This window comes from Rana temporaria, chromosome 4 (assembly GCF_905171775.1).
Source record: "Rana temporaria chromosome 4, aRanTem1.1, whole genome shotgun sequence".
NCBI lineage: Eukaryota > Metazoa > Chordata > Amphibia > Anura > Ranidae > Rana > Rana temporaria.
The window spans coordinates 143128259-143152035 of record NC_053492.1 but is presented as its reverse complement, the minus strand read 5'-3'; the positions used below and the strand labels follow the sequence as shown (position 1 = coordinate 143152035).

Genomic DNA, 23777 nt, shown 5'->3' with positions numbered 1-23777 from the left:
CTTCTCACGCATAAACGTCAGAGCGTGACCACGAGCGAAGCCGAGCCTGGCCGAATATACCCGAGTGTACTGCACTCGGTATATGTCGGCGGAGGCTTCAAACTGAGCGCGGGTATCGGCGTATATCGCGCACCCGCGATTTTCCCCTTTTCTAAGGGGAAAAAAGTGCGCGGTATACGGCGATAAATAAATACGATATATAGATTCGTCAAACAAATTTTATTATTACACAAATATATCCTGTGTAAATACAAAATGCAGTTTTTAAATGATTGTTTCATTTATTAAGGCAAAAAAAGCTGTCCTAACCTGCCTGGCTGTATGTGAAAAAGTAATTGACCCCAACCCGAAAAACTGGTTGTGCCACCCTTGGCAGCAACAACTGCAATCAAGCATTTGTGATAACTGGCAATGAGTCTTTCACATTGCTGTGGAGCAATTTTGGCCTACTCTTCTTTGCAGAATTGTTTTAATGCAGCCACATTGGAGGATCCTGTGTACGGTCATTATACAGCGTCTTAATTAGATTTAAGTCTGAGCTGTGACTAGGCCACTCCAAAACCTAAATGTTGCTTTATTTTAACAATTTGGAGGTGGACTTGCTGCATAACCCAAGTGCGCTTGAGGTCACAAACTGATAGCCAGACATTCTCCTTTAGGATTTTCTGGTAGCTCTCAGAATTCATGGTTCCATCAATTATGGTAAGTCGTCCAGGTCCTGAAGGTGCAAAGCAGCCCAAGACTTTCACGCTACCCCCACCACGTCTGATTGTTGGTATGATATTCTTGTTATGAAATGCTGTATTCGTTTTATGCCAGATGTAACGGAATGCGCCTTTTTAACCACTTGAGGACAGAAGGTGTTTTTCAGATTCGGTGTTTACAAGACTAAAACAGTTTTTTTGCTAGAAAATTACTTAAAACCCCCAAACATTATATATATATTTTTTCTAACACCCTAGAGAATAAAATGACGGTGATCGCAATACATTTTGTAACACCGTATTTGCGCAGCGGTCTTACAAGCGCACTTTTTTTGGAAAAAAATCACTTTTTTGAATTAAAAAATAAGACAACAATAAATTTGGCCCAATTTTTTTATATATTGTGAAAGATAATGTTACGCCGAGTAAAATGATACCCAACATGTCACGCTTTAAAATTGCGCCCGCTCGTGGCATGGCGTCAATCTTTTACCCCTAAAAATCTCGATAGGCGACGTTTAAAAAATTCTATAGGTTGCATTTTTTGAGCTACAGAGTAGCTCTAGGGCTAGAATTATTGCTCTCGCTCTAACGATCGCGGCGATACCTCACTTGTGTGGTTTGAATACCGTTTTCATATGCGGGCGCTACTCGCGTATGCTTCTGCGCGCGAGCTCGACGGGGCGCTTTAAAAAAAAATTTTTTTTGTTTTCTTATTTCTTTTTATTGATTTTATTATTTTTTACACTGAAATAAAAAAATAGGAATAAAAGTGATACATTTTTTTTTATTACAAGGAATGTAATAGAAATAGAAATAGAAAAAAGAATGACAGGTCGTCTTAAATATGAGATCTGGGGTCAAAAAGACCTCAGATCTCATATTTAGACTTAAAAGCAAGAAAAAAAAAAAAAGGAAAATTTGTCATTTAAAAAAATGACAACAAAAAAATTGTCTCTTTAAGAGGCTGGGCGGGACTGACGTTTTGACGTCACTTCCGCCCAGCAGAGCTATGAGGACGGGTGGGGGCCATCTTGCCCTCACTCAAGTCCTCACACACGAGCTGGCAGCATCCGATCTCCTCCGCCGCTACCGACGGCTCCGGTAAGCGGCGAAGAGCGGCGGGAGGGGGCCCTCTCCCGCCACCGATAACGGCGATCGCGCGGCGAATCCGCCGCGGATACCGCCGTTATCGTTTACACGGCCGCCCACTGTAAAGATGGATACCTCAGTTGTGGCAGCAGCTGCTGCCGTTACTGAGATATCCATCTTTAAAAACAGGACCTACATATACAGTGGGCGGTCGGTAAGTGGTTAAAGTTAAATTTCTCTTATCGTCCATGGACGGACACAGCTCCTTAAATATTGACAAAGTGGGTTATGTTCCCTGTTTACAGGAGAGGACTAGGCAGAAACATGTTAGATAATTAAATACATGTTACATTAACAGAGTTGAACAGCCCCGCCCAGGGGGCGGTCCCTCCAGACATAACCCTTCTCACTGCAGCTTCAGTTTCGTTCTGCCTAGCAAAGGAGAAGGATGTATGGCTCCCTTTGGGCCCAGCGCCCTGAGGAGAAATTTTATTTTACTTTTTCTTGAAGAATCTTCTTTCAACTGTCGGCTGAGAGACAGGCGGGATAATATAGATCCTTGTAGTCTACTCAGTCCGACCAGCAAGCGTGGGCACACCTTTGCAAAGAGTCTGGGTCTGCCACGCTATACCCCATGACTCCTGGGGTGGCCGGTGAGCTTTGCTCTGAGGTCCACATATGACTGGGCTGTGGTGATTTCTCACTCACAGTGGACCGGGCTGACAGCTACCTCCATTGCGGTTGTAGTTCTGTCAGGAATGTGTCAGCCAGTCCTCGCTCGGACGGGTAAGTACAGTCCCTCCTGCTTCGGTGGGTTGGTACGGCTGGGGTTCGGGGTCCTCTTCTCCTCCCTTCCCTGCTCCTTTTCCCTTGCTGCATCGCTAACATTGCCGCTGTCAGGGGAGGGGGACTTATGTTAAAAAGCCCTGTGATGAGCACAGATGTTTATAATTACCCTGTATTATACTTTAGCGAGTAGTTAGATTAGATTGAGGCTAATTAAGGGAAGCAGAAATGGGTATTTTATTTTTATTTATTTTTTAAACCAATGCAGTACTTACCGTTTTAGAGTTAGATGTTCTCCCGCCGCTTCCGGGTATGATCTTCGGGACTGGGCGTTCCTATTTGATTGACAGCCTTCCGATGGTCGCATACAGTGTGTCACCAGTTGCCGAAAGAAGCCGAAAGTCGGTGCGGCTTTATACGATGCCTGCGCACCGACGTTCGGCAACTTTCGGAAACTCGTGACGCGCTGTATGCGACGGTCGGAAGGCTGTCAATCGAATAGGAACGCCCAGTCCCGCAGCCCATACCCGGAAGCCGCGGGAGAACATCTATCTCGAAAACGGTAAGTACGGTGTTGATTTAAAAAAAAATACCCGTTTCTGCTCCCCTTAATTAGCCTCAATCTAATGTTAAAAATTTATATTTTGGGTAAACCTCCACTTTAAAGCGGAGGTTCACCGGTAATATGCTCTTTTTACCCTTAGATGCATGATCTAGGGGAATCGGCTAGTTGTTTTAAAATCCGAGCATTACTTACCGTTGTAGAGGGCGACCACTTCCGGGTATGGGTCTTCGGGACTGGGCGTTCCTTCTTGATTGACAGTCTTCCGACAGGCTTCCGACGGTCGCATCCATCGCGTCACGATTTTCCAAAAGTAGCCGAACGTCGGTGCGCAGGCGCAGTATAGAGCCGCACCGACGTTCGGCTTCTTTCGGCTACTCGTGACGCGATGGATGCGACCGTCGGAAGCCTTTCGGAAGCCTGTTGGAAGACTGTCAATCAAGAAGGAACGCCCAGTCCCAAAGACCCATACCCGGAAGTGGCGGAGAAGTACTGCTAGGGTTTTAAAACAACTAGCCGATTCCCCTAGACTAAATGAGCATCCATCTAAGGGTATCAAAGGTTAAAAAAACATTTATGGGAGAACCCCCTCTTTAACTACATTATACACCACACTTTTTTTTAAGGTTATTATCCGATTAACTTATCAATCAAAGGAATAATTGGCCAACTAATTGATTTATGAAAATAATCTTTTAGTTACAGCCCTAGTTATTTTGTGACCTCATGGATGAGTCGTTGTCATGCTCTTGGAGTAATTTTTGAAGGCCGGACACTCCTGGGAAGGTTCACCGCTGTTCCAAGTTCTCTCCATTTGTGGATAATGGCTCTCCCATGGTTCATTGGAGTTCCAAAGCTTTAGAAATTGCTTTGAAACCCTCCCTAGACTGATGCATGTACATTACTTTATTTCTAATCTCTTCTTGAGTTTTTTTAGATTGTGGCATGCTGTGTGACTTTTTGTGATCTGTCAGACAGCTTCTATTTGATTTCTTGATTTTAGGTCTGGCAGTATTGCGGCCTGGGTGTGTCAAGTGTAATTTAACTCGGCTTTCCAAAAAATTGTGGTTAATCACAGTTCATTCATAATTCAGCATGGGAGGGGGTAATTACTTTTTCACATAGGGCCAGACAGGTTTGTACAGCTTTTTTCCCCTAATAAATGAAATGATAATTTAAAAACTGTCTTGGATTTCCTCGTGTTATCTTTTGATCCCATACACACTACTAGATTTTCTTCAGATTTTTGTCTTCAGATTTACCAAAACCATGTACTGCAAGGGCCTGCCTTATTCAATATGAATTGAAACTCTTCAGACTTACCAAAACCAAATAATGAGATCAAACCTTAAGGCCGGGTTCACACCTATGCGAATTGAGTGCGGCTTAAACCGCATCCAATTCGCATAACATTATAAAATACATTGATTTCAATGAGGCTGGTTCACATATGTGCGATGCATTCGCACTGCGCATTGCTGAAAAAACGTGTGCGTTTTATAGGCATTGGGGTGCGGCTCAGGTGTGAAGTCAGGCCCATTATCTTCTATGGGTACGCATCTGATTCGCAGATGTGTTCATTTCTCTTCAGGATTTCTCTCATTCACCTCAATACACTTCCCCCCACCCTCTCCCCTCTCCCAGGTCTCCAAATTCGCAGCTAAAACAGACATGATCTTCTGATCAGTTCTCTTATCTCTCTGCAGAGATAAGAGAGCTGAAATTTGCACCGGCCTAAGAGCCAGTTCACACCGCACATAGTTCCATGTGCTTTTTTTTATGCACTTAAAAATGCATGCACAGTGTTTTCCATGTATTCCAATGGCTCTAGTTCACACCATGCAGTCAGTTTCCGGTGCAGAAACTGACTGCATGGTGTGAACTAGAGCCATTGGAATACATGGAAAACACTGTGCATGCATTTTGTACAGGGAAAAACGCACGGAACTGCGTCTGGTGTGAACTAGCACTAAGAGTTCCAATTTGTATGCAATTAGGCAGGCCCTTGCACTACATGGTTTTGGTAAATCTGAAGACAAAAATCTAATAGTGTTGTATGGGGTTTAAGTGTAACATAAAAATGTGTTTGATCTGAATCATTTAAGTGTGAGAAATATGCAAAAAATCACAGCACTGTGTATAATTTTATATATATATATATATATATATATATATATATATATATATATATATATATATATATATATATATATATATATATATATATATATATATATATATATATATATATAATATTTTATTTTTGTTACTTTGCCCAAGCTTGGGTTGAGTTTTAAGAACTTTGAGCTTTTGTGATTATATTTACAGCAACACAAATGTAATGCTTTTTGTTTGTCCTGTAGCAACCTCTCATGGAAAGTAAACTGAAAGCTTTCAGCATTGGCAAGATGGCTCCCGCAAAGAGGACATTAAGCAAGAAAGAACAGGAGGAGCTCAAGAAAAAGGTGAGGCTGAATATGAATGGCTAAATATGCTCTAAGTCGGTCAAATAATTATTTTTTCCAAACAGAATGTGTTTTTTTTTTTTTTTTTTATTTGTGATTTTAGGGCCAGTTCACAGCAGAGCGTGGTGTGGGAAACCTATGTTCTGTGTGCATTTCCTGCACTGCATTCAAAACGCGCTGCACTAGCACATGCAGCAGGTGTCAGTGTTCACATATTGACAGCCCAGACACGGCTTGCAAATGAAGTGCATTTGCTTGCACCGGATTGCTTGGTACAGTAATATCATGCAATCTGGTTACTATGCGTTGTTTTTTTTTGTTTGTTTTTTTGTCATACTTTTGGCGTGGTCTGGCATGATTTTAGCCCATTCAAATGTATGAACTGAAATCGCACTGCACTCGGATCACATGTGAATCGCACACGAACACACAGCATGTTTGATAAAAGGTGTGAACTGACCCTTAAACCCAAAAGCAAACATCTGTTCTATTGTAGCTTACCAAATTTTAGATCTGATGGATGCGTTAGATTTTTTATTTTTTTGTAGGTTTTCCTTTATTTTCATCTGGTGATATAGCCAGGTTTTATTTTTCAATAGAAGAAGCTGTCCTGCAGATGTAAAACCTTTAGGCTGGGTACACATGACTGTGGATCCAACTTTGCCCTGCGACTTGGAGTCCAACTTCAATGAACGGGATCTGACTTTGATCCCGACAATACCAGGCTCTTTGTGTCTGGTATGAATCTTAAGGGGAAACTACATGGGGGTAAAAAGCGGAATAGGCTCCCCCCTCCAAGACCATATCAGACCCTTTAGTCTGGTATGGATTTTAAGGGGAACCCCCACACCAAAAAAAAAAAGGCCGGACACTTATACGAGCATGTAGACTGGCAGGTTAGGAAAGCAGGTGCGGAGGAGCGAGCGCCCCCCCTCCTGAACCATACCAGGGCACATGTGGAAAGGTTGTGAAATTATTGTGCTAACCAATGGTGTACTCTGGAACTCCAATGGTGTACTCTGGAACTCCCACAGAGCAGGATGGAACCAGAACCAATCCACAAACTGTTTCCTGTGATCTGGATGCATGAGTATATCCTCCCCCAATCTCAGCTTTTCAGTCTTCACAAGATCACACTGATATGATGGCAGCACCGAACTGACACTTGTCTGCCTCTATATAGGAGGCAGTGTATGTCGGAGGAATAGCAACTTCAACATGACTCATCAAAACACAACAAGCTGTCTGTACAAAGCCTTTGCTAAAACTCAATAGCCATAGAGGATAAGTGTCAGTTAGGTACTATTATCATATAAGTGTGATCTGATGGTACGATGTCCGCTTCTTCTCCTTCCGCTGATGTCTTCTTCCGCTGCCGGTTCTCTTCCCTTCACTGTCTTCTCCCTCTGCCTGTTCTGTTCTCTCCACTGTCTTCTCCCTCTGTTCTTCCTCCGATCTTCTCCCGGCGTTCTCTTCTGCTGTAATGCTAGGGCTGCCATGTGCCATTACTTGTATAGCCATGGGGTATGGCCACCGGTGACATCTGGAGGCCCCACCCCTTATGTCACCGCACCATCATGCCCTGAGCGGTGACGTCACAAGGCGGTGGGGCCTCAAACTCCGACCTCCAATACTTCTGGTGACATCATATTCACGGTGTGTTCCTCGCTGGTACAGTGCGACTTCCTGGATTTCTCAAGGCTCCAGGACATACCAAGGGGCTCGAACCGTATCGCCCAAGACCTCACAGAACATACAAGGATAATCCCTTCTATGAGCCCTTTCACACTGAGACGGGCAGGTGTCGGCGGTAAAGCGATGCTTTCTTTATCGTACATCACGGGACACAGAGAAGCATAGTAATTACTATGTGGGTTATAGAGAGTACCTTCAGGTGTGGACACTGGCACGCCCTTAAGGCAAGAAGTTCCCTCCCCTATATAACCCCTCCCATACCGGGAGTACCTCAGTTTTTTGCCAGTGTCTAAGGTGTTGGTCACGAGTGAACATGTGCTCCAAGGAGCTCCACTGGAGGGATCCATATTGGATGTAAAAAGCCTCCATGAAATCCGGATCCGTCCAAAGTGCTTCTGAGCCAAAGTGGACGGTACCCGGGCCCCGGTTAAGAAGAACGGGGTTTGGCCTGTAATGCTTCTCTTTGAGAGCTGGATCCTGGTTATTCAGTACTTTGGTCAATTTCCTAATACCAAAAGTTTACTGACAGGGTGCGATATGGGTCCAGGGGTGTGGTGTTCCTGTCCATGGACCCCGGTCCCTGAAGGTCTATAGACGCTGCTCTCCATGATGGGTGAAGATTGGACTGTCTGTTTATGCAGAGTCCTGCAGCGTTGGATCAGGTAAGTGAAGGTGCTTCAGGACTTGGTCCTAGGAGTAACCTTCCTTTATTTGAACCATTATGTTTGCCTAAAGCTATCTGTCTGTGCTTCTCCTATATGGTCCTGTGTGTTGTGGGGAGGAGGGGTATCTCTAGTCAGGTAGTTAGCCCCTCCTGTGCAGGTTAAAAGCAGAAAAAAGTTGTCCAAAATGTTTGGCTTCACTTGGCTTACCTGGTCCTCACATGGAGCTGTGGTGTTCCATCCTCATGCATGCGCGCGTAGCGTCATGCGCGCGCGACATTGATGTGTCTTAGGCGCACGCGCGCAAATGAATTTTTTGTACGCTGCTTCGGTGCGCGGCGTGCTCCGTGAGATGCGTGTGACGACATGTGCACGCGTGCGGCTACGTGTGCGCGCGTAGCCTCGTGGTGCACGCCTAACAGCGGCGCGCGCAGGGGGTCTATCTCAGCTGTTCTCTATGAGACTTGAGATTACAGGACAGAGCAGGTCAGGTGATTACACCTAGTCCTTATATGCTCCAGTCCACCTAACTGGTTCTGGCTGACGGTGGACACAGAGATCTTGTGCACATACTTTCAGTATTTAGTACTGGTGGTGGACAGTGACATCTGCTTAAGGCGCATAGTGGGCTCTGCACCTTGCCAACCATCAAATGGCAGCGTCAGTGCTGGTCTATAGGTTCGCAAGTAGTTGCAACTATTGTGAGTACCTCAGCTTTATCATGGCTAAAGGCTCAGGGACTAGAAGCAAAAAAGCAAAGGGATCGCCATCTGGCTCAGAGGATCTCGGGCATGCTCCTGCGGCTGCTTCCTCTCCTGAAAAATTGAAGGAGGCCCAGGGTGAACCATCAGGGCTGTCAGATGCCTGTTCTGCCCTTGTCCCACCTGCTCCAGTTTTTGTGACACAGGAGGCTCTGGCCTCAGCTATGGGGGGTCTGGAGCAGAGATTAGCGACCTTGATTGCATCCTCTCTCTCAAGGGAAAAACGCACAAGGTCCCCCTCTCCCTCTGAGGAGTCCCTCGATTTGGGGCATGCATCCTCAGAAGAGGTTGATTTACCCTCTGGAGATCTGGCAGAAGGTCAGCTGGAAGTAGTGGACTCTGAGGATTCCACTTTGGGAGAACCCTTTTCGGCGTCGCAATCCGAAAAATTGTTGGTCCAGTCCCCCTCACTGAGATGGTCCGTTCGGCCTTCAAGTTGCCACTTTCAGAGCCAGCTTCAAGTGCAGTCTCGTCTTTAGGCTCCTTAAAAGCTCCTCAAGCTAATTATTCCTTCCCGGTTCACCCCCTGCTGGAAGGGCTTATCTACAAGGATTGGGAACATCCAGATAGATATTTTCTTCCTCCTAAGAAGTTTTTGGTTTTATACCCCATGGAGGAACAATTCACTAAAAAATGGGGCATCCCCAAGGTTGACGCAGCTGTGTCCTGCGTAAACAAATCTTTGACCTGTCCAGTAGACAACGTTCTGGTATTCAAAGATCCGACAGACAAGAGATTAGAGACTTTATTAAAAACCTCTTTTGCTTCGGCGAGAGGAATAACCCAGCCTGCAATTGCGGCTATTGGGATTTGCCAGGCCTTGAAAGACCAGTTTAAAGGGGTCTTAAAGGAATTGCCGGCACAACAGGCCCAGAATTTGGCTGAGTTTCCCAGAGCATTATGTTTTGCCATAGATGCTATTAAGGACTCCATTCAGCAGTCCTCACGTCTCACTCTCTCGCTAGTTCATATGCGCAGGTTACTCTGGCTGAAGAACTGGTCTGCTGAAGCCCCGTTTAAAAAATTACTGGCGGGGTTTCCCTTTCATGGAGAGCGTTTGTTTGGGGAAGATCTGGATGCTTATATTCAGAAAATTTCCAGTGGCAAAAGTACACTGTTGCCAGTAAAGAAAAGGTTTAGGGGTTCCCCCTCCTTTAAGAGATCCTCCTCTCCTATCCCTAGTACTTCCGGTACCAGGCAGTTCCGACGGCCTCCTGGACGATTCAATGCAGGTGGGAAGCCACAGGGCCAGCCTCAGGCTTCCAAAAAGCCTTGGAACCGTAAGCCACAGGCCAAGCCAGCAACTAAGTCAGCATTATGAAGGTTCTCCCCCACTCAGCCGGGTGGGGGGAAGGCTTCAGCTGTTTGCGGAGGCTTGGCTAGACAGGATCCAAGACAGGTGGGTCCTCTCTACGGTCTCCGGGGGCTACAAGCTGGAGTTGAGCGAATTTCCTCCACCGCGCTTCTTAACCTCGAACGTCCCAAAGGACCTCGGCAAAAGAAGGTCCTTAGCATTGGCCTTAGATCATCTGTTATCCCAAGGGGTATTCAGAGAACTGCCAGTGGAAGAACAAGGTTTGGGGTTTTTATTCCAATCTCTTCACCGTCCCCAAACCAAACGGGGATGTAAGACCCATCCTGGACCTCAAGGCCTTAAACAAGTTCCTAAAGGTCCAATCATTCCGGGTGGAATCGATCAGGTCAGTGGTGGCCTCCCTGCAAGGAGGGGAACTACTAGCGTCCATCGATATAAAGGACGCATACTTGCACGTTCCTATCTTTCTCGACCATCAGAAGCTGCTTCGCTTCGCGGTAAATCAGCGCCACTTCCAGTTCGTGGCCTTACCTTTTGGTCTGGCCACCGCTCCTCGTGTTTTCACGAAAGTATTGGCTCCACTGTTAGCCTATCTAAGGTCTCAAGGCATATCCATAGTAGCCTATCTAGACGACCTATTGGTAGTAGACCGTTCAGTGGCCGATCTAAACTCAGCGGTACACAGAACCGTAACATTTCTGGAATCCATGGGTTGGGTTCTCAACCTGGACAAGTCAGCCTTAATGCCTGTGCAAAGGCTCGAATATTTGGGTCTACTCATAGACACAAAGCTAAAAAGGGTCTTCCTGCCCCAAAGGAAGTTTGAGGCTTTAAGAGAACTAGTTCAACTAGTCAAAGCAAAGCGTCAGCCTCCCATTCGCCTCTGTATGAGGTTACTGGGAAAGATGGTAGCCTCGTTCGAGGCCGTTCCATTTGCGCAGTTCCACTCAAGGGAGCTTCAACATGCCATTCTGTCCGCTTGGAACAAAAAGGTTCAAGCCTTGGATCTCCCTATGTCTCTCTCCCGGTCAGTCCGGCAGAGCCTTTGTTGGTGGCTGGTTCCCCGGAACCTGCTAAAGGGGAAGTCCTTTGTTCCCGTGACATGGCAGGTTGTGACCACGGACGCCAGTCTAATAGGCTGGGGTGCAGTCCTGGGAGGTTTGTCTCTCCAGGGGAAATGGTCAGCCTCCGATAGGTCTCTACCCATAAATCTGCTGGAAATTCGAGCAGTCTATCTAGCCCTGTCAGCTTGGTCAGACAGGTTGAAGGGTCTTCCGGTCAGGGTTCAATCAGACAATGTCACTGCCGTGGCATACATAAATCACCAGGGGGGCACAAGAAGTCGTGCAGCCCAAAGAGAGGTGAATCGAATCCTGACCTGGGCAGAGAAATATGTCCCATGCATATCTGCAGTGTTCATTCCGGGAATAGACAATTGGCGAGCAGACTACCTAAGCCGCCAACAGGTGCTTCCAGGGGAATGGACTCTTCACCCCGACATCTTCCAGAGCATTTGTCAGAGGTGTGGAACACCAGATGTCGATCTCTTTGCATCGAGGTTCAATGCAAGGGTGGGCAACTTTCTGTCCCGGACAAGGGATCCACTTGCTTACGGCACGGATGCACTGGTGTTCCCATGGGACCAGTTCTCCCTAATGTATGCGTTTCCTCCACTGCAATTATTACCCCGTCTTCTTCGCAGGGTAAAGTCGGAAGGAAGACCAGTGATTCTGGTGGCTCCAGCGTGGCCCAGAAGGGCCTGGTTCGCGGACATTGTAAGGATGTCCGTGGGGCAACCGTGGTCCCTTCCGCTTCGGCCGGACCTATTGTCCCAGGGGCCAATATTCCATCCTTCCTTACCGTCTCTCAATTTGACGGTTTGGCTATTGAGTCCCATATCTTAAAGAAAAGGGGTCTCTCTAATGCGGTGGCATCTACTTTGATTAATGCCAGAAAACCGGCATCCAGACTTATCTATTACCGAGTTTGGAAATCTTATGTGGCCTGGTGCGAGACCAGGGGTTGGCATCCCCGGAGGTATCTCATTGGCAGAATTCTGGAATTTCTGCAGTTAGGGGCAGACATGAAGTTGGCCCTAAGCACCATTAAGGGCCAGATCTCGGCCTTATCGATTTTTTTCCAAAGGCCACTAGCTACACATTCCCTGATCAAAACCTTTTTGCAAGGTGTGATCCGGCTTAGTCCACCAGTCAAGATTCCCTTGTGTCCATGGGATCTGAATCTGGTCCTTTCTGTCTTACAGAAACAACCATTTGAGCCCTTGGCTCATATTCCTTTGGTCCTTCTGACCAGGAAGGTGATATTTTTGGTAGCCATAACCTCCGCCAGGAGGGTTTCGGAGTTGGCGGCCTTGTCTTGTAAGGAACCGTACCTTATATTCCATAAGGATAGAGTGGTCCTACGGCCCCACCCGGCTTTCCTACCTAAAGTTGTTTCAAAATTTCATTTGAATCAGGATCTTGTTCTCCCGTCTTTTTTCTCAGAACCTAGTTCTGCAAGGGAGAAGTCTTTACATACGCTAGACGTATTAAGAGCAGTTAAGATCTATCTTAAGGCTACTGCTCAGGTACGGAAAACTGATACATTGTTTATCCTGCCAGAAGGTCCCAGATGTGGGCAGGCAGCGTCGAAGTCCACTATCTCCAAATGGATTCGGCAGGTCATTACTCAAGCCTATGGCTTGAGGGGAAAGGTTCCCCCGTTTAATGTTAAAGCACATTCCACTAGAGCGGTGGGTACTTCCTGGGCAGTGCATCATCAAGCCTCCATGGCTCAAGTCTGCAAGGCCGCGACATGGTCGTCTGTCCATACTTTCACTGAGTTTTATCAATTGGACATAAGAATGAATGAGGAGAGCGCCTTTGGGCGCAGTGTGCTGCAGGCTGCAGTTTGATTCCTCATGTCTGATGGCGCCCGGCTTATTTCTTGGGGTCTCCCTCCCCTCATAGCATTGCTTAAGGACGTCCCACATAGTAATTACTATGCTTCTCTGTGTCCCGTGATGTACGATAAAGAAAATAGGATTTTTATAACAGCTTACCTGTAAAATCCTTTTCTTGAAGTACATCACGGGACACAGAGCACCCGCCCCTCTTTTTGGGGTATTTGGGACACTTATTGCTTGCTACAAAACTGAGGTACTCCCGGTATGGGAAGGGGTTATATAGGGGAGGGAACTTCTTGCCTTAAGGGCGTGCCAGTGTCCATCACCTGAAGGTAGACTCTATAACCCACATAGTAATTACTATGCTTCTCTGTGTCCCGTGATGTACTCCAAGAAAAGGATTTTACAGGTAAGCTGTTATAAAAATCCTATTATTTTTATTGTCGCTTTACCGTCTTTTTGCAGCACTTTTCACCCTCTAGCGGGGCGCTTTTAACCTGCTATTTTTAGCGCTATAGCGCATGTAAAGTGCTTCAGTGTGAAAGGGGTCTTTGAGATCCACATACAGATGAGCCTATATTTTATTTACATCTTGTATGTTTACTTAATCCCTTTTTATGTAATAAACTACCTGGGATACTACACTTGGTACGTCCTTCCCTCTCTCCTTTTGCGGGCATAGTTCACACCAGTGCAGCACAAATTCAGGAAAGTGCAGCATGCTGCATTTTTTTCACACCACAAACGTGCAAGAACACATGCAAATGCATTACAGTGCACATTTTAAAGCCCAAGGACAGAAAGAAGGAAGTGACCTTACAGGACAAATGCAGATAAAAAAATTTGCATCCAATGCATGCATAGGTACAATGAATAAACAGACGCAGTTACTTGCAGCTTCTGGTGTGAATGGGCCCTTACATTTCAGGTTATTTTTTTAGACGTTTTATTGAAGATAGTGATTTGTGTATGTTTAGTTTGTGCTTTTGGGGAGTTTTTTCAGTACAGTTGTTTTGTTGCTCAAACATAGCTTGGTGTCATTATACTGATAAGTAAAAGGGATTTCTCTTATCGTTGGACTGACACAGCTCCTTAAATCTTGACAAGTGGGTTATGTTCCCTGTTTACAGGAGAGGACTAGGCAGAAACATGTTAAATACATGTTACATTAACAGAGTTGAACAGCCCCGCCCAGGGGGCGGTCCCTCCAGGCAAAACCCTCCTCACTGTAGCATGCAGCCTCAGTTTCGTTCTGTCTAGCAAGGAGGACGACGTATGGCTCCCTTTGGGCCCAGCACCCTGAGGAGAAATTTTATTTTATTTTACTTTTTCTTGAAGAATCTTCTTTCGGCTGAGAGACAGGCTGGATAATATAGATCCTTGTAGTCTACTCAGTCCGACCAGCAAGCGTGGACACACCTTTGCAAAGAGGCTGGGTCTGCCACGCTATACCCTATGACTCCTGGGGTGGCCGGTGAGCTTTGCTCCGAGGTCCACATATGACTGGGCTGTGGTGTTGTCTCACTCACAGTGGACCGGGCCGACAGCTACCTCCTTTGCGGTTGTAGTTCTGTCAGGAATGCGTCAGCGAGTCCTCGCTTGGACGGGTAAGTACAGTCCCTCCTGCTTCGGTGTGTTGGTATGGCTGGGCATTCCTGGGGTTCGGGGGTCCCTTCTCCTCCCTTCCCTGCTCCTTTTCCCTTGCTGCATTGCTAACATTGCCGCTGTCGGGGGGGAGGGGGCCTTCCTGAGGGGACTGTGTTATCTGGCCTGTGTTTTTTTTTTCTTTTTTGTATTGGGCTTTCCTGTGAGGGTTTTTTCACTGTTAAAAAGCCCTGTGATGAGCACAGATGTTTATGATTTATAATTCAGTCAGTAGTTAGACGCTGACTGATTGGTGACACCTGTAACGAATTTGCTTTTTATGCCGTATCTGTGTCTTATCCTTCAATAAAAAAGCCCTAGGAGGCTTTTCCTGTTTAAACACAGGTCCCTGCAGATGCTGCACAGTTACCTCACGGTTCTTTTCCTCTCACACGCTGTGTGCTGAGAGCGGACGGCAACGCTGGGCAGTCTTCTCCTGAGGTGAGTCCCCTGGTTACCCCTGGTCAGTGCAGTAAGTGGGTCAGAGGCCCTGAATAGGGCTCTATGAGCTTTTGTTTATTTGTAAGGACAGGTGTGCATATTATAATACACACTATGTAAATATTAATATTTGGAGTCAGTATCTGGGTCCTTCCCCACATGCTGGTGGTGGCAGCAGGTGTTAGCACCTGGGATTCCCACAGAGTTTTTATTGTTAGTCCTGGACACGTTTGTGCCAGGGTGGGGGTGGACTGCGGGCGGGCGGTAAAAGAGTGCCCCCTTCCCTGCCCCCTTCCCTCGTTATCCCCCGGGGAATGCTCTGTTATGAAGCCATGGACCAGGAACCTAGTTAAAAAATAAAAAAAGCAGAATAAGGCATTTTATGGGTGCGCTTTTTACTGCTGCAAGGGACTCTCCTAAGCTGGATAGTGCAGCTGGGTTTCCGCCGAGGGCTCGGTCTTTTTTGGATCACACAAATCGGACCGATGTGTAGGTTCTTTCCTTCTGTGCCCTTCTTTGATCATTTCTGAGATGCGGAATGAGATAAGCCGCTGAGGGCTTTTGTAACCCCTCACCGCCGGGCGGGAACCCCCGTTTGTATGGATCTGCCTAATAGAAGATCCAAAGTACTGACCCGTTCCATGTTTACCATGCTGGGGTCTGGCTTGCGGCCTATTGTGGTCACTACTCTCCTGAGGTTTAGTGCTTAACTCCATTACTTGGCAGCAAGAGAGTCATTGGTTCGAATCCGGACTCTGACGCCAATCTGCCTGGAGCTTGCGTTGTCGCTCCCTGTGTCTGCGTGGGTTTCCTCCGGGTACTCCGGTTTCCTCTCAAAGGCATGTGTGCATACACCTACATAATATACATACACACTATGGGTGTGTATTTTTTAGGGGCAACCCTCCCAGGCCGTCAAAGGCCCAGATGGGGGACTAATCCGTCCCTGGGTGCGTAAGCCGATCACGCCGGCACCCAAATCCTGCCAATGTATGTAGCCTTCCCTCCCTGTCTCTAGGTGGGAGGGGTGGTTTGCAGGTTCACAATTCGGTGAAATCTCCCTGCTCTCCGACCAGTGGGTCTGCGAGGTGGTCTCTTCGGAGTACTAGATAGGGTTTCCTCCTATCCACAGAACAAAGTTCTTTCCTCGTGTCTTCCTCCACCGGCCCGTTGGTCTGCCTTGGGCAGTGTGTAATTTGCTAAGTTGCGGGGTAATTTTACCTTTCCTGCAGGACGAGAGTTTTGGGGTTTTCTATGGGCCTCAGGCCCTAAATACCTTTGTATATGTCGGGTAGTTCCGCATGGAATCCATATGTTCAGTGGTAGCTGTGCTCCATCCGGGTGATGTCCTGACTTCCTCGGACATCAGGGACGCATGCATGCATGTCCCGTTTTGCGCATGTCAGTGTTTTTTTCTGTGCTTCCTGATGAGAGAGGGTCTCTGTCAGCCAGACGCCAGATCAAAAGGGAGGGCCCCTTTTGATCTGGCGTCAGCACCATGGGTTTTCAGCTAGGAGCTTGCACTTATCTTAACTTTGTTGGGACAGCGAGGCTTTGCCTCATTGGCTACTTGGACGACTTTCTTCTGAGAGCAGCTTTTGTCTCCGACCTAGTGGATGTGTTATTCCCATTCAGACCCTCCGAAGATTCGGGTGGGTGTTCAACGTTTAGGCCAGAAGGTGTAGCTCAGTGGCAGCAAGCCTGCCCTCCATGTGTGCGACCCAGGGTTCTCAAATCCTGGGCATGCTAGGTTTCGACTCAGCGTTGGAGTATCTAGTGTTGATCCAGACTCCTCGTGGCAAAGGTCCTTCTTCCCCTGGAGAAATTGCAGACTCTTCAGTCTGCGGTGAAGGTATTGGCATCACGCAATCGGTCTTCTCTCTGGGCGCCTGCTGGTTCAGGGCCTGTGGGTAGCCTCCTTCAAGGCGGTACTGTATGCCCAGTTCCACACCCTGGTTTTCCAGGACAAATACTGTCCAGGTGGTAAAGATCTCATGTCTCTGAAATCATCAGATTCCGGTGCGCCACCTAGTCAGTCTCTCTGAGTTGGTGACAGAGATCCCCGACTCTTCGGTCCGGGAAGTTGTTTCTTCCTTCCAGTGGTCGGTGTTGACGACGGATGCCAGCTCACGGGTTGTGAACCTGGGGAGTTCACAAAACTGGGGGGTCCAGTCGGGCCCTGAGTCGCTGGACTTGCGTGGACCTACGGCTACACCTCCCTGAATGTGTCTGGTCTCGGTAGCTACCCAGGGTCGGGCCTGGCTAGTGCATGGGTGGGAGACCGCCTGGGAATACCAGGTGCTGTCTACTGTTCATTGTCCTACTATTTTAGGCGATCAGGCTATGCTTCTCCTCGGGCTATGCTTCTCCTTGGGTGTTTCAGCTCCCTTGCAGGTGGTGAGCCTCACAGGGCATGGATCTCCTGGCCGCTCGTCTCCACCGCAAGGGTGTCAAAGTTAGTGGCCAGGTCTAGTGATCTGGTACAGACCCGTCAGTCGCGCTGGTGGCCCTCTGGGGTCTGTATCGGCGACTTTTTGCCATTCCTCCATGGTAGTTGCTTCCTCGGCCGCTCCACAGAGTGGAGGCTGAGGAGATCCCGATGATTCTAATCGCTTCAGATTGACCTTGGCGTACTTGGTACGCCGATATCGGGTGCCTGGTAGCGGAGGTACCCTGGCGGTTGCCAGGGCAGGAGGTTCCTCTGTCTCGAGGTCCCATACTTCCTCCTGTTGTACAGTCACTGACTTGCTCAACATGGTTTTTGGAAGCCAGACTTTAGGTGACCGCGGTCTGTCTGACTCTGTCATCTCAACAATGCTGAGGGCACCGTAGTCTTCTTCCGGAGGATCTACCGTCACACCTCTCTTGGTGCGAAGGGATGGAGTGACGTCCAAGGACATACTCGGCGTCCAGGGTCCTGCTGTTTTTAAAGCTTGGAGTGGATCTAAAAATTGCTTAAAGCACCGTTTGGGGGCAGATTTCAGCCTTGGCTGTGTTCTTTCAGTGGCCTTTTTGCGGCCCGTTCCCTGGTGGGTCCCCTTTTTTTGTGTGCAGGGGGTTTGTCATATACTTTCCCCTCTTGGCCCATCTCTTCCCCCACGAGTTTTGACTCTGGTGCTCTCGGTTCTTCAGGAACCTTCCTTTGGAAACCGAGAGATTTTCTCTTGACACTATCTCAGAAGGTGGCCACTTTAGTGGCCTTTACCTCTGTTAGAGGGGTTTCTGAGTTGGCGGTCTTGTCTTGCAAGCCGCCATGCTTGATCCTCCATAAGGATTAGGTGATGGTGCGCCCGCGACCTTCCCTTCTTCCGAAGGAGGTTTCGGCCTTTCATACTTTAGGCGTGGTACGCGCTTTGCGGGTATACCAGCCTACTACGGCTCAGTTTCGGAGCTTCTGACTCTTTTGTGTCAGTGTCTGGTCCACAAAAGGGCCTGGCGGTCTCGTCAACCACCATTTCTCGGTGGATCAGGCAGGTCGTGATACAGGCCTATGCTCCTAAGGGCCGGGCCCCCCTTTCCGGTCACGGCACTTTCGACCAGGGCAATTGGTGCTTCCTTTTTTTTTTTTTCGACATCATGCGTCAGTCTCACAGGTGTGCGAGGCGGCGACTTGCTCGTCCGTTCACGTTTTTTCCAGAATTTACATGGTTGCTGTGAGTGTATCTTATGATGTTTCTTTCAGCCGCTAGTTTTTGCCGGCGGCTGTTTAAAGTTGCACCTCCTCCGTTGAGGAGCTCTGCTTGTTTTGGGGTGAAGTTAAAATTGGTTTTACTGATATATTTCCCACCCCTTGTTTTTTTGACACTGCTTGGGGACGTCCCACTTGTCAAGATTTAAGGAGCTGTGTCCGTCCATGGATGATAAGAGAAAATAGGATTTTTTTGTACTCTAAAATCCTTTTCTCTGAAGTCCATGGACGGACACAGCTCCCACCCCTCCTTTTTAGGTTTGTACTGCTTGTTACGAACTGAGGCTGCATGCTACAGTGAGGAGGGTTATGTCTGGAGGGACTGCCCCCTGGGCGGGGCTGTTAAATAGTTAAATTCATGTTACATTAACATGTTTCTGCCTAGTCCTCTCCTGTAAACAGGGAACATAGCCCACTTGTCAAGATTTAAGGAGCTGTGTCTGTCCATGGACTTCAGAGAAAAGGATTTTACGGTGAGTACAAAAAATCCTATATATTTTTTTTTTATTTTTTTTTTTTTTAACACTCTCCAAAAGAAGAATCACAAAGTCTCAAAAGACATTGGCTTGTGGTATCTCCTATCTGCTAAATCTTGTACCAACCTCTTAATAAAAAATGCTTTATTTGGGTTACCTCAACGTAGTTCCATGCCCCACCAGGAGAAACCCCTTACTACAGTGGTCATCAACCCTGTCCTCAGGGCCCACTAACAGGCCAGGTTTGCAAGATAACTGAAATACATCACAGGTAATATCATTTGCTGTTCAGTGATTGCAGTATTCTAGTCTGCATCTCCCCAAGATAATACATACAACCTGGCCTGTTAGTGGGCCCTGAGGATAGGATTAATGACCACAGTAATGTATTTAATTCAAACAAACTACTTTTTGTTGTTCATGAAATAGGCTGGCTGGTAGACATATTTTTAAAATGTAAATTAAAACCTGTCACTTGCCTAAATTCATGGTCACTTGATGTGCCAGTTTCTGAGTCTCTTCTCTTTCCCACAGCAGAGCAGGAGGGTCCTCATTCAGGTCCCACTATAGATTCTTGGGTGGACAATGCTTGTTACATATCCACTTGTGTGGTCCACTCAGGTTTTATAGACTGCAGTGGCATGATAAAGATCACATTGAGGGGATACATTTTTGGCAGGCACAGACTGCAGCATGGTATCACTGATCGCCACTGCTAAAAGGGGCACTTTCACTGAACTTGTATGCATGCTTTTGTTTGGATTGATATTCCAGATCTCAACAGGTATGTTTGGCGAAATGCGACAGTCCTGTTATGCCATGTTTCATTTTGGGCAGTTTCATAGTTTCAGTGGTGTGTAGGCTTGCTTTGCAGTCGCTAAATCTATTGCATGCATAGTACTTCGTAGTTCATGATACAGACTCCGAAGATGCTGCTTGTCCACAGAACGTTTTAAATGTTATTGCTTATTACTTTATAGTGAAAAAAACATGTTTATCTACGTCTTTAGATATATAGCATATTGTCCAGTATTGTTACAAAAGAAAGTAGTTCTAAAAGTACCTTCAAGCATGAGATGGCTAATTATGACCATGAACTTTTGTTCTGCTACTCTCCCACCCTGGCAAATGTCCCTAATTGAAGATTTTGACTAGGAGACTTTTCCCCAAGTGACCCCACTACTGTTTCCCCTGAAAATAAGCTGGTGCCAAAGTTCTCCCGTCCCTTATGCATAGGTGAGGGGCATGCACATTCTCCTTATGAGAATGCACTCTGCTTCTAGTATGATCTTTTCCCCAAAAACCTGTTCAGTATTGACCGATGATGACCGATGAATGACAACTAATGAAAATAAAAGGAGAAACTGCGCTAGACTAGTAAACAGAAAAAAATAGGCAGCAGCTTATTGTGAGATAAACCGATAAGGCAAAAAGGAAAAAAACGCGCCAATAAAATGAATTGAATCTAAATGACAGTTCATATGCAAAGAACAGTCCTCAATTGATGACGTAGGCAAAAAAGATTGCAAACCATTTAGTCCATATGCAAAAGCCACAATTAATGAAATGATGTAGGGATAAAAGCAAACTGAAGGTCCTTATCCAGATAATCTTTAAGGCCACTTTCACACTGAGGTGCTTCTAAACTGCCAGTAAAAACACTAAGCGCTTTTGAAGCGCTTTTCAGGCACTTTTGAAGAGCTTTCCATTCATTTTAATGGAGAGGAGTTTTTCACAGCCTTGCCAGCACACTGCCCCAGTGTGAAAGCATTGTTTTAATGGAAAATACGTTTTCGTGAGCTTTTTAGGCGCTGTTTTTAGCATGAAAGCGCCTCAGTGTGAAAGTGGTCTAAGGTCACCACAGTGACACCACAGTGACTCCACACAAAGGTAAGAAGTGCCGAACACCGTAATACAAATCTGCTTACCAGATAGCAAGCACAAAGGGCATCTGGCTATAACCCAGCTATGGTCTTTACCTTGCACTGCAGAGCTGATCCAACAGGAATCAAGCTGGATGGTTAAATCCACCGGCGTCTCTTTAGAGTTAGTGGCCAAAAAGTAGTAATACACTCAAAGGAAAAAAGGAGCGGACCGTAGCGTGATACTGTCAGTAGATGAATTCGCAGAAAAAAGCCGGCAGGCAAATTACAGGAGTCCTTCCACCACGTATTGACGTGGTGACATCAATACGTGCCCTCCCAGATGCGTTTTGTCACAATCTGACGTTTTCAATGCAGAAATGAAAGACAACTGTAAGTTACAAAAAGTTAATATTTTATAATCTCAATGTTTGTGGTTGAATATATTTTAACATTCAATAAGGCTGGGTTCACATCTGAGTGGGGGCAGGAAGGCACTTAATTGCATGCCTTCCCATACCCACAAAGAAAAACACACGGCTACTTAGGTGTGTGAGGGTACCATTAATCCTAATGGGCCCCCCCTACGCACTGTGCTATGCGGTTTTCCTGCTGCCGTGTTTTCAGGAGGTACGGCAGCCCATTCAAATTAATGAGCTGCTGTGCCCGAGCAAACTCCGCTCTGGAGAAACGGCATAGATGGGAACCAATCCTAAAGAATTGGCTGTTAGCAGGGCTTATTTGTAACTTCATATCAAAATATTTATTTCAGGTTGTGTTGCCAACTTCTATTTTATTTTCAAAGCTAGAGTCCTTTCTTGCAGAATGGTTTCTAAACCGCAACCCAAAGAGAGCAAGTCACTATTGGGCTCATGCAAGAATTCTGATTACTCTCCTGAACAGGGTCTTACTGCAGGCCATAATATACATAAGTATATAAAAAAAGACTTTCCTGTGTCACATCAATAGTACCAGTGCATCAGGTTTCTGCTTGCTCTATTCTAGTATGCGACTTGCATACTTTGAACACGTTCTTATTCTGAAGAGAGACGTTTACAGGGTTCACAAGCAGTGTCAAGATCAGATTGTAGAACTGCTGTAACTTGTCTTGATCCTATGACAACACAAGAATACATAATATTATATCAGGAGCTGTTACTTGCTGAATTCAATCTGATGCTGGAACATGAAAACAGATCTGTCTTTTTCTTTGCAGGAAGATGAAAAGGCTGCGGCAGAGATTTATGAAGAGTTTTTAGCTGCTTTTGAAGGAAGTGATGCCAGCAAAGTTAAAACATTTGTGAGGGGAGGAATTGTCAATGCCACAAAAGGTAAGGTCTTCATCTAGAACTCCATCATTGTTGTATTACTCAGGTATTTTCTTTTCTTTATAAATGTGTTTTGCAAACAAATTATTATACTTGATTTGAAATTTTTAAACTTGAACTTTAACAAATTTGATACATCCCACTAAAAACACTGTGCCCTCATGCGTCAGATTTATTCAGCCGGTCACCTTCAAGTTTTGATGCTTCAAGTCCATGGAGGCAATTCTTACAAAGGATGGAAAGAAAGGTTGCAAGTCCATATAGGTGTTGCGTAGATCACAATTTCATTAACCACTTCAGCACTAGAGCAAGTTTTCCATTTTTGCTTGCGTGTAAAAAAAAAAATCAGCATTTTTGCACTAAAATTGCATAAAACCCCTAGAATGTGTGTTTTTTTATGAAAGCAAAGGCCCAGTAGAATAAAAAGATGTGGGTGGTTGCCGGTTGCCAGGCAACAGAGTTAAGGTTATTTATTTTCATTTGACTTTATTGCTGAGTAAAGTGGGCACAAGCTGATGGCTGCTTCCTGGTCCTGGCTAGAGGAGAATTGTATTTAGCAAACGGCTATATACATAGGGGAAAATGTTTTTTTTTTTTTTTTTTTGGAAAACTGACATTTTTATTGGTTTTCAAAATTTTTCTATCAGAAAATACAAGAAGGCACACATTGTAGAAAGCATAGAACTGGCAAGATGTCTACAAACATTAAAACTCAAGTTGAGACATGCAAATCAAATAGCCAAAGACAGTAAATGACAACATCAGATTTGAGTATGATTCAGAACTTCTGTGTCACACCAGAGTCTAAACTGCAAAAATGTGTGTTCGGGAATAGAGGAGAAGGGAAATATAGTGAGAAGGTTAAAGGGAAATAGAAAGCTGCTTTACCTGCTAAAGAATTTGTAATAATGTTCCTCCAGTGCAAAGTCCTAAACAGCACTGTCAAATAGCATAGCAAGATTGGTGACCTTACTTGTCTTTTGGGCAGTTAAGAAATTTATCCTTGGCATCTCCCTGCTTCCAGTTTAGATAGCCGAATACTGAGCTAACGCTTTGCTCTCTTCTCAGCACGATTCTCGGCATGTTCCTTGTCAGCGCATGTAGCACACTTTAGTTGTTGTTGTGCTTACATAGTTAGGTTGAAAAAAGACACAAGTCCATCCATTCTGCCTCTCCCATTCTGATTGCATAACACAAGGCTGTTATTAGGACATCTTCAGGTGCTTACACCAGCTGTAGTTACAATGCATAGCTTAATTGTACAGGACATAGAGTATACATAGATCCTGGGTTGTAGGCTTCTACTTTAAGGTAATTGGACACTGCAAAGCTTTTAAGGAGATGCCACCTGGGCAACTTCCCTACAACGCTACTCAAATCTGTGAATCCTT

General features: G+C 46.0%; 1 protein-coding gene across 1 annotated transcript in view; it reads left to right on the top strand.

Moving 5' to 3' along the window:
• The window catches only part of LOC120936626 (U2 snRNP associated SURP domain containing), a 92991-nt gene that overhangs the window by 11905 nt on the left and 57309 nt on the right, over nucleotides 1–23777 (top strand). The window contains 2 exon segments of the mRNA XM_040349111.1: nucleotides 5508–5609; nucleotides 22275–22389. Of these exon segments, the coding sequence (XP_040205045.1) occupies nucleotides 5508–5609; nucleotides 22275–22389 (217 nt within the window).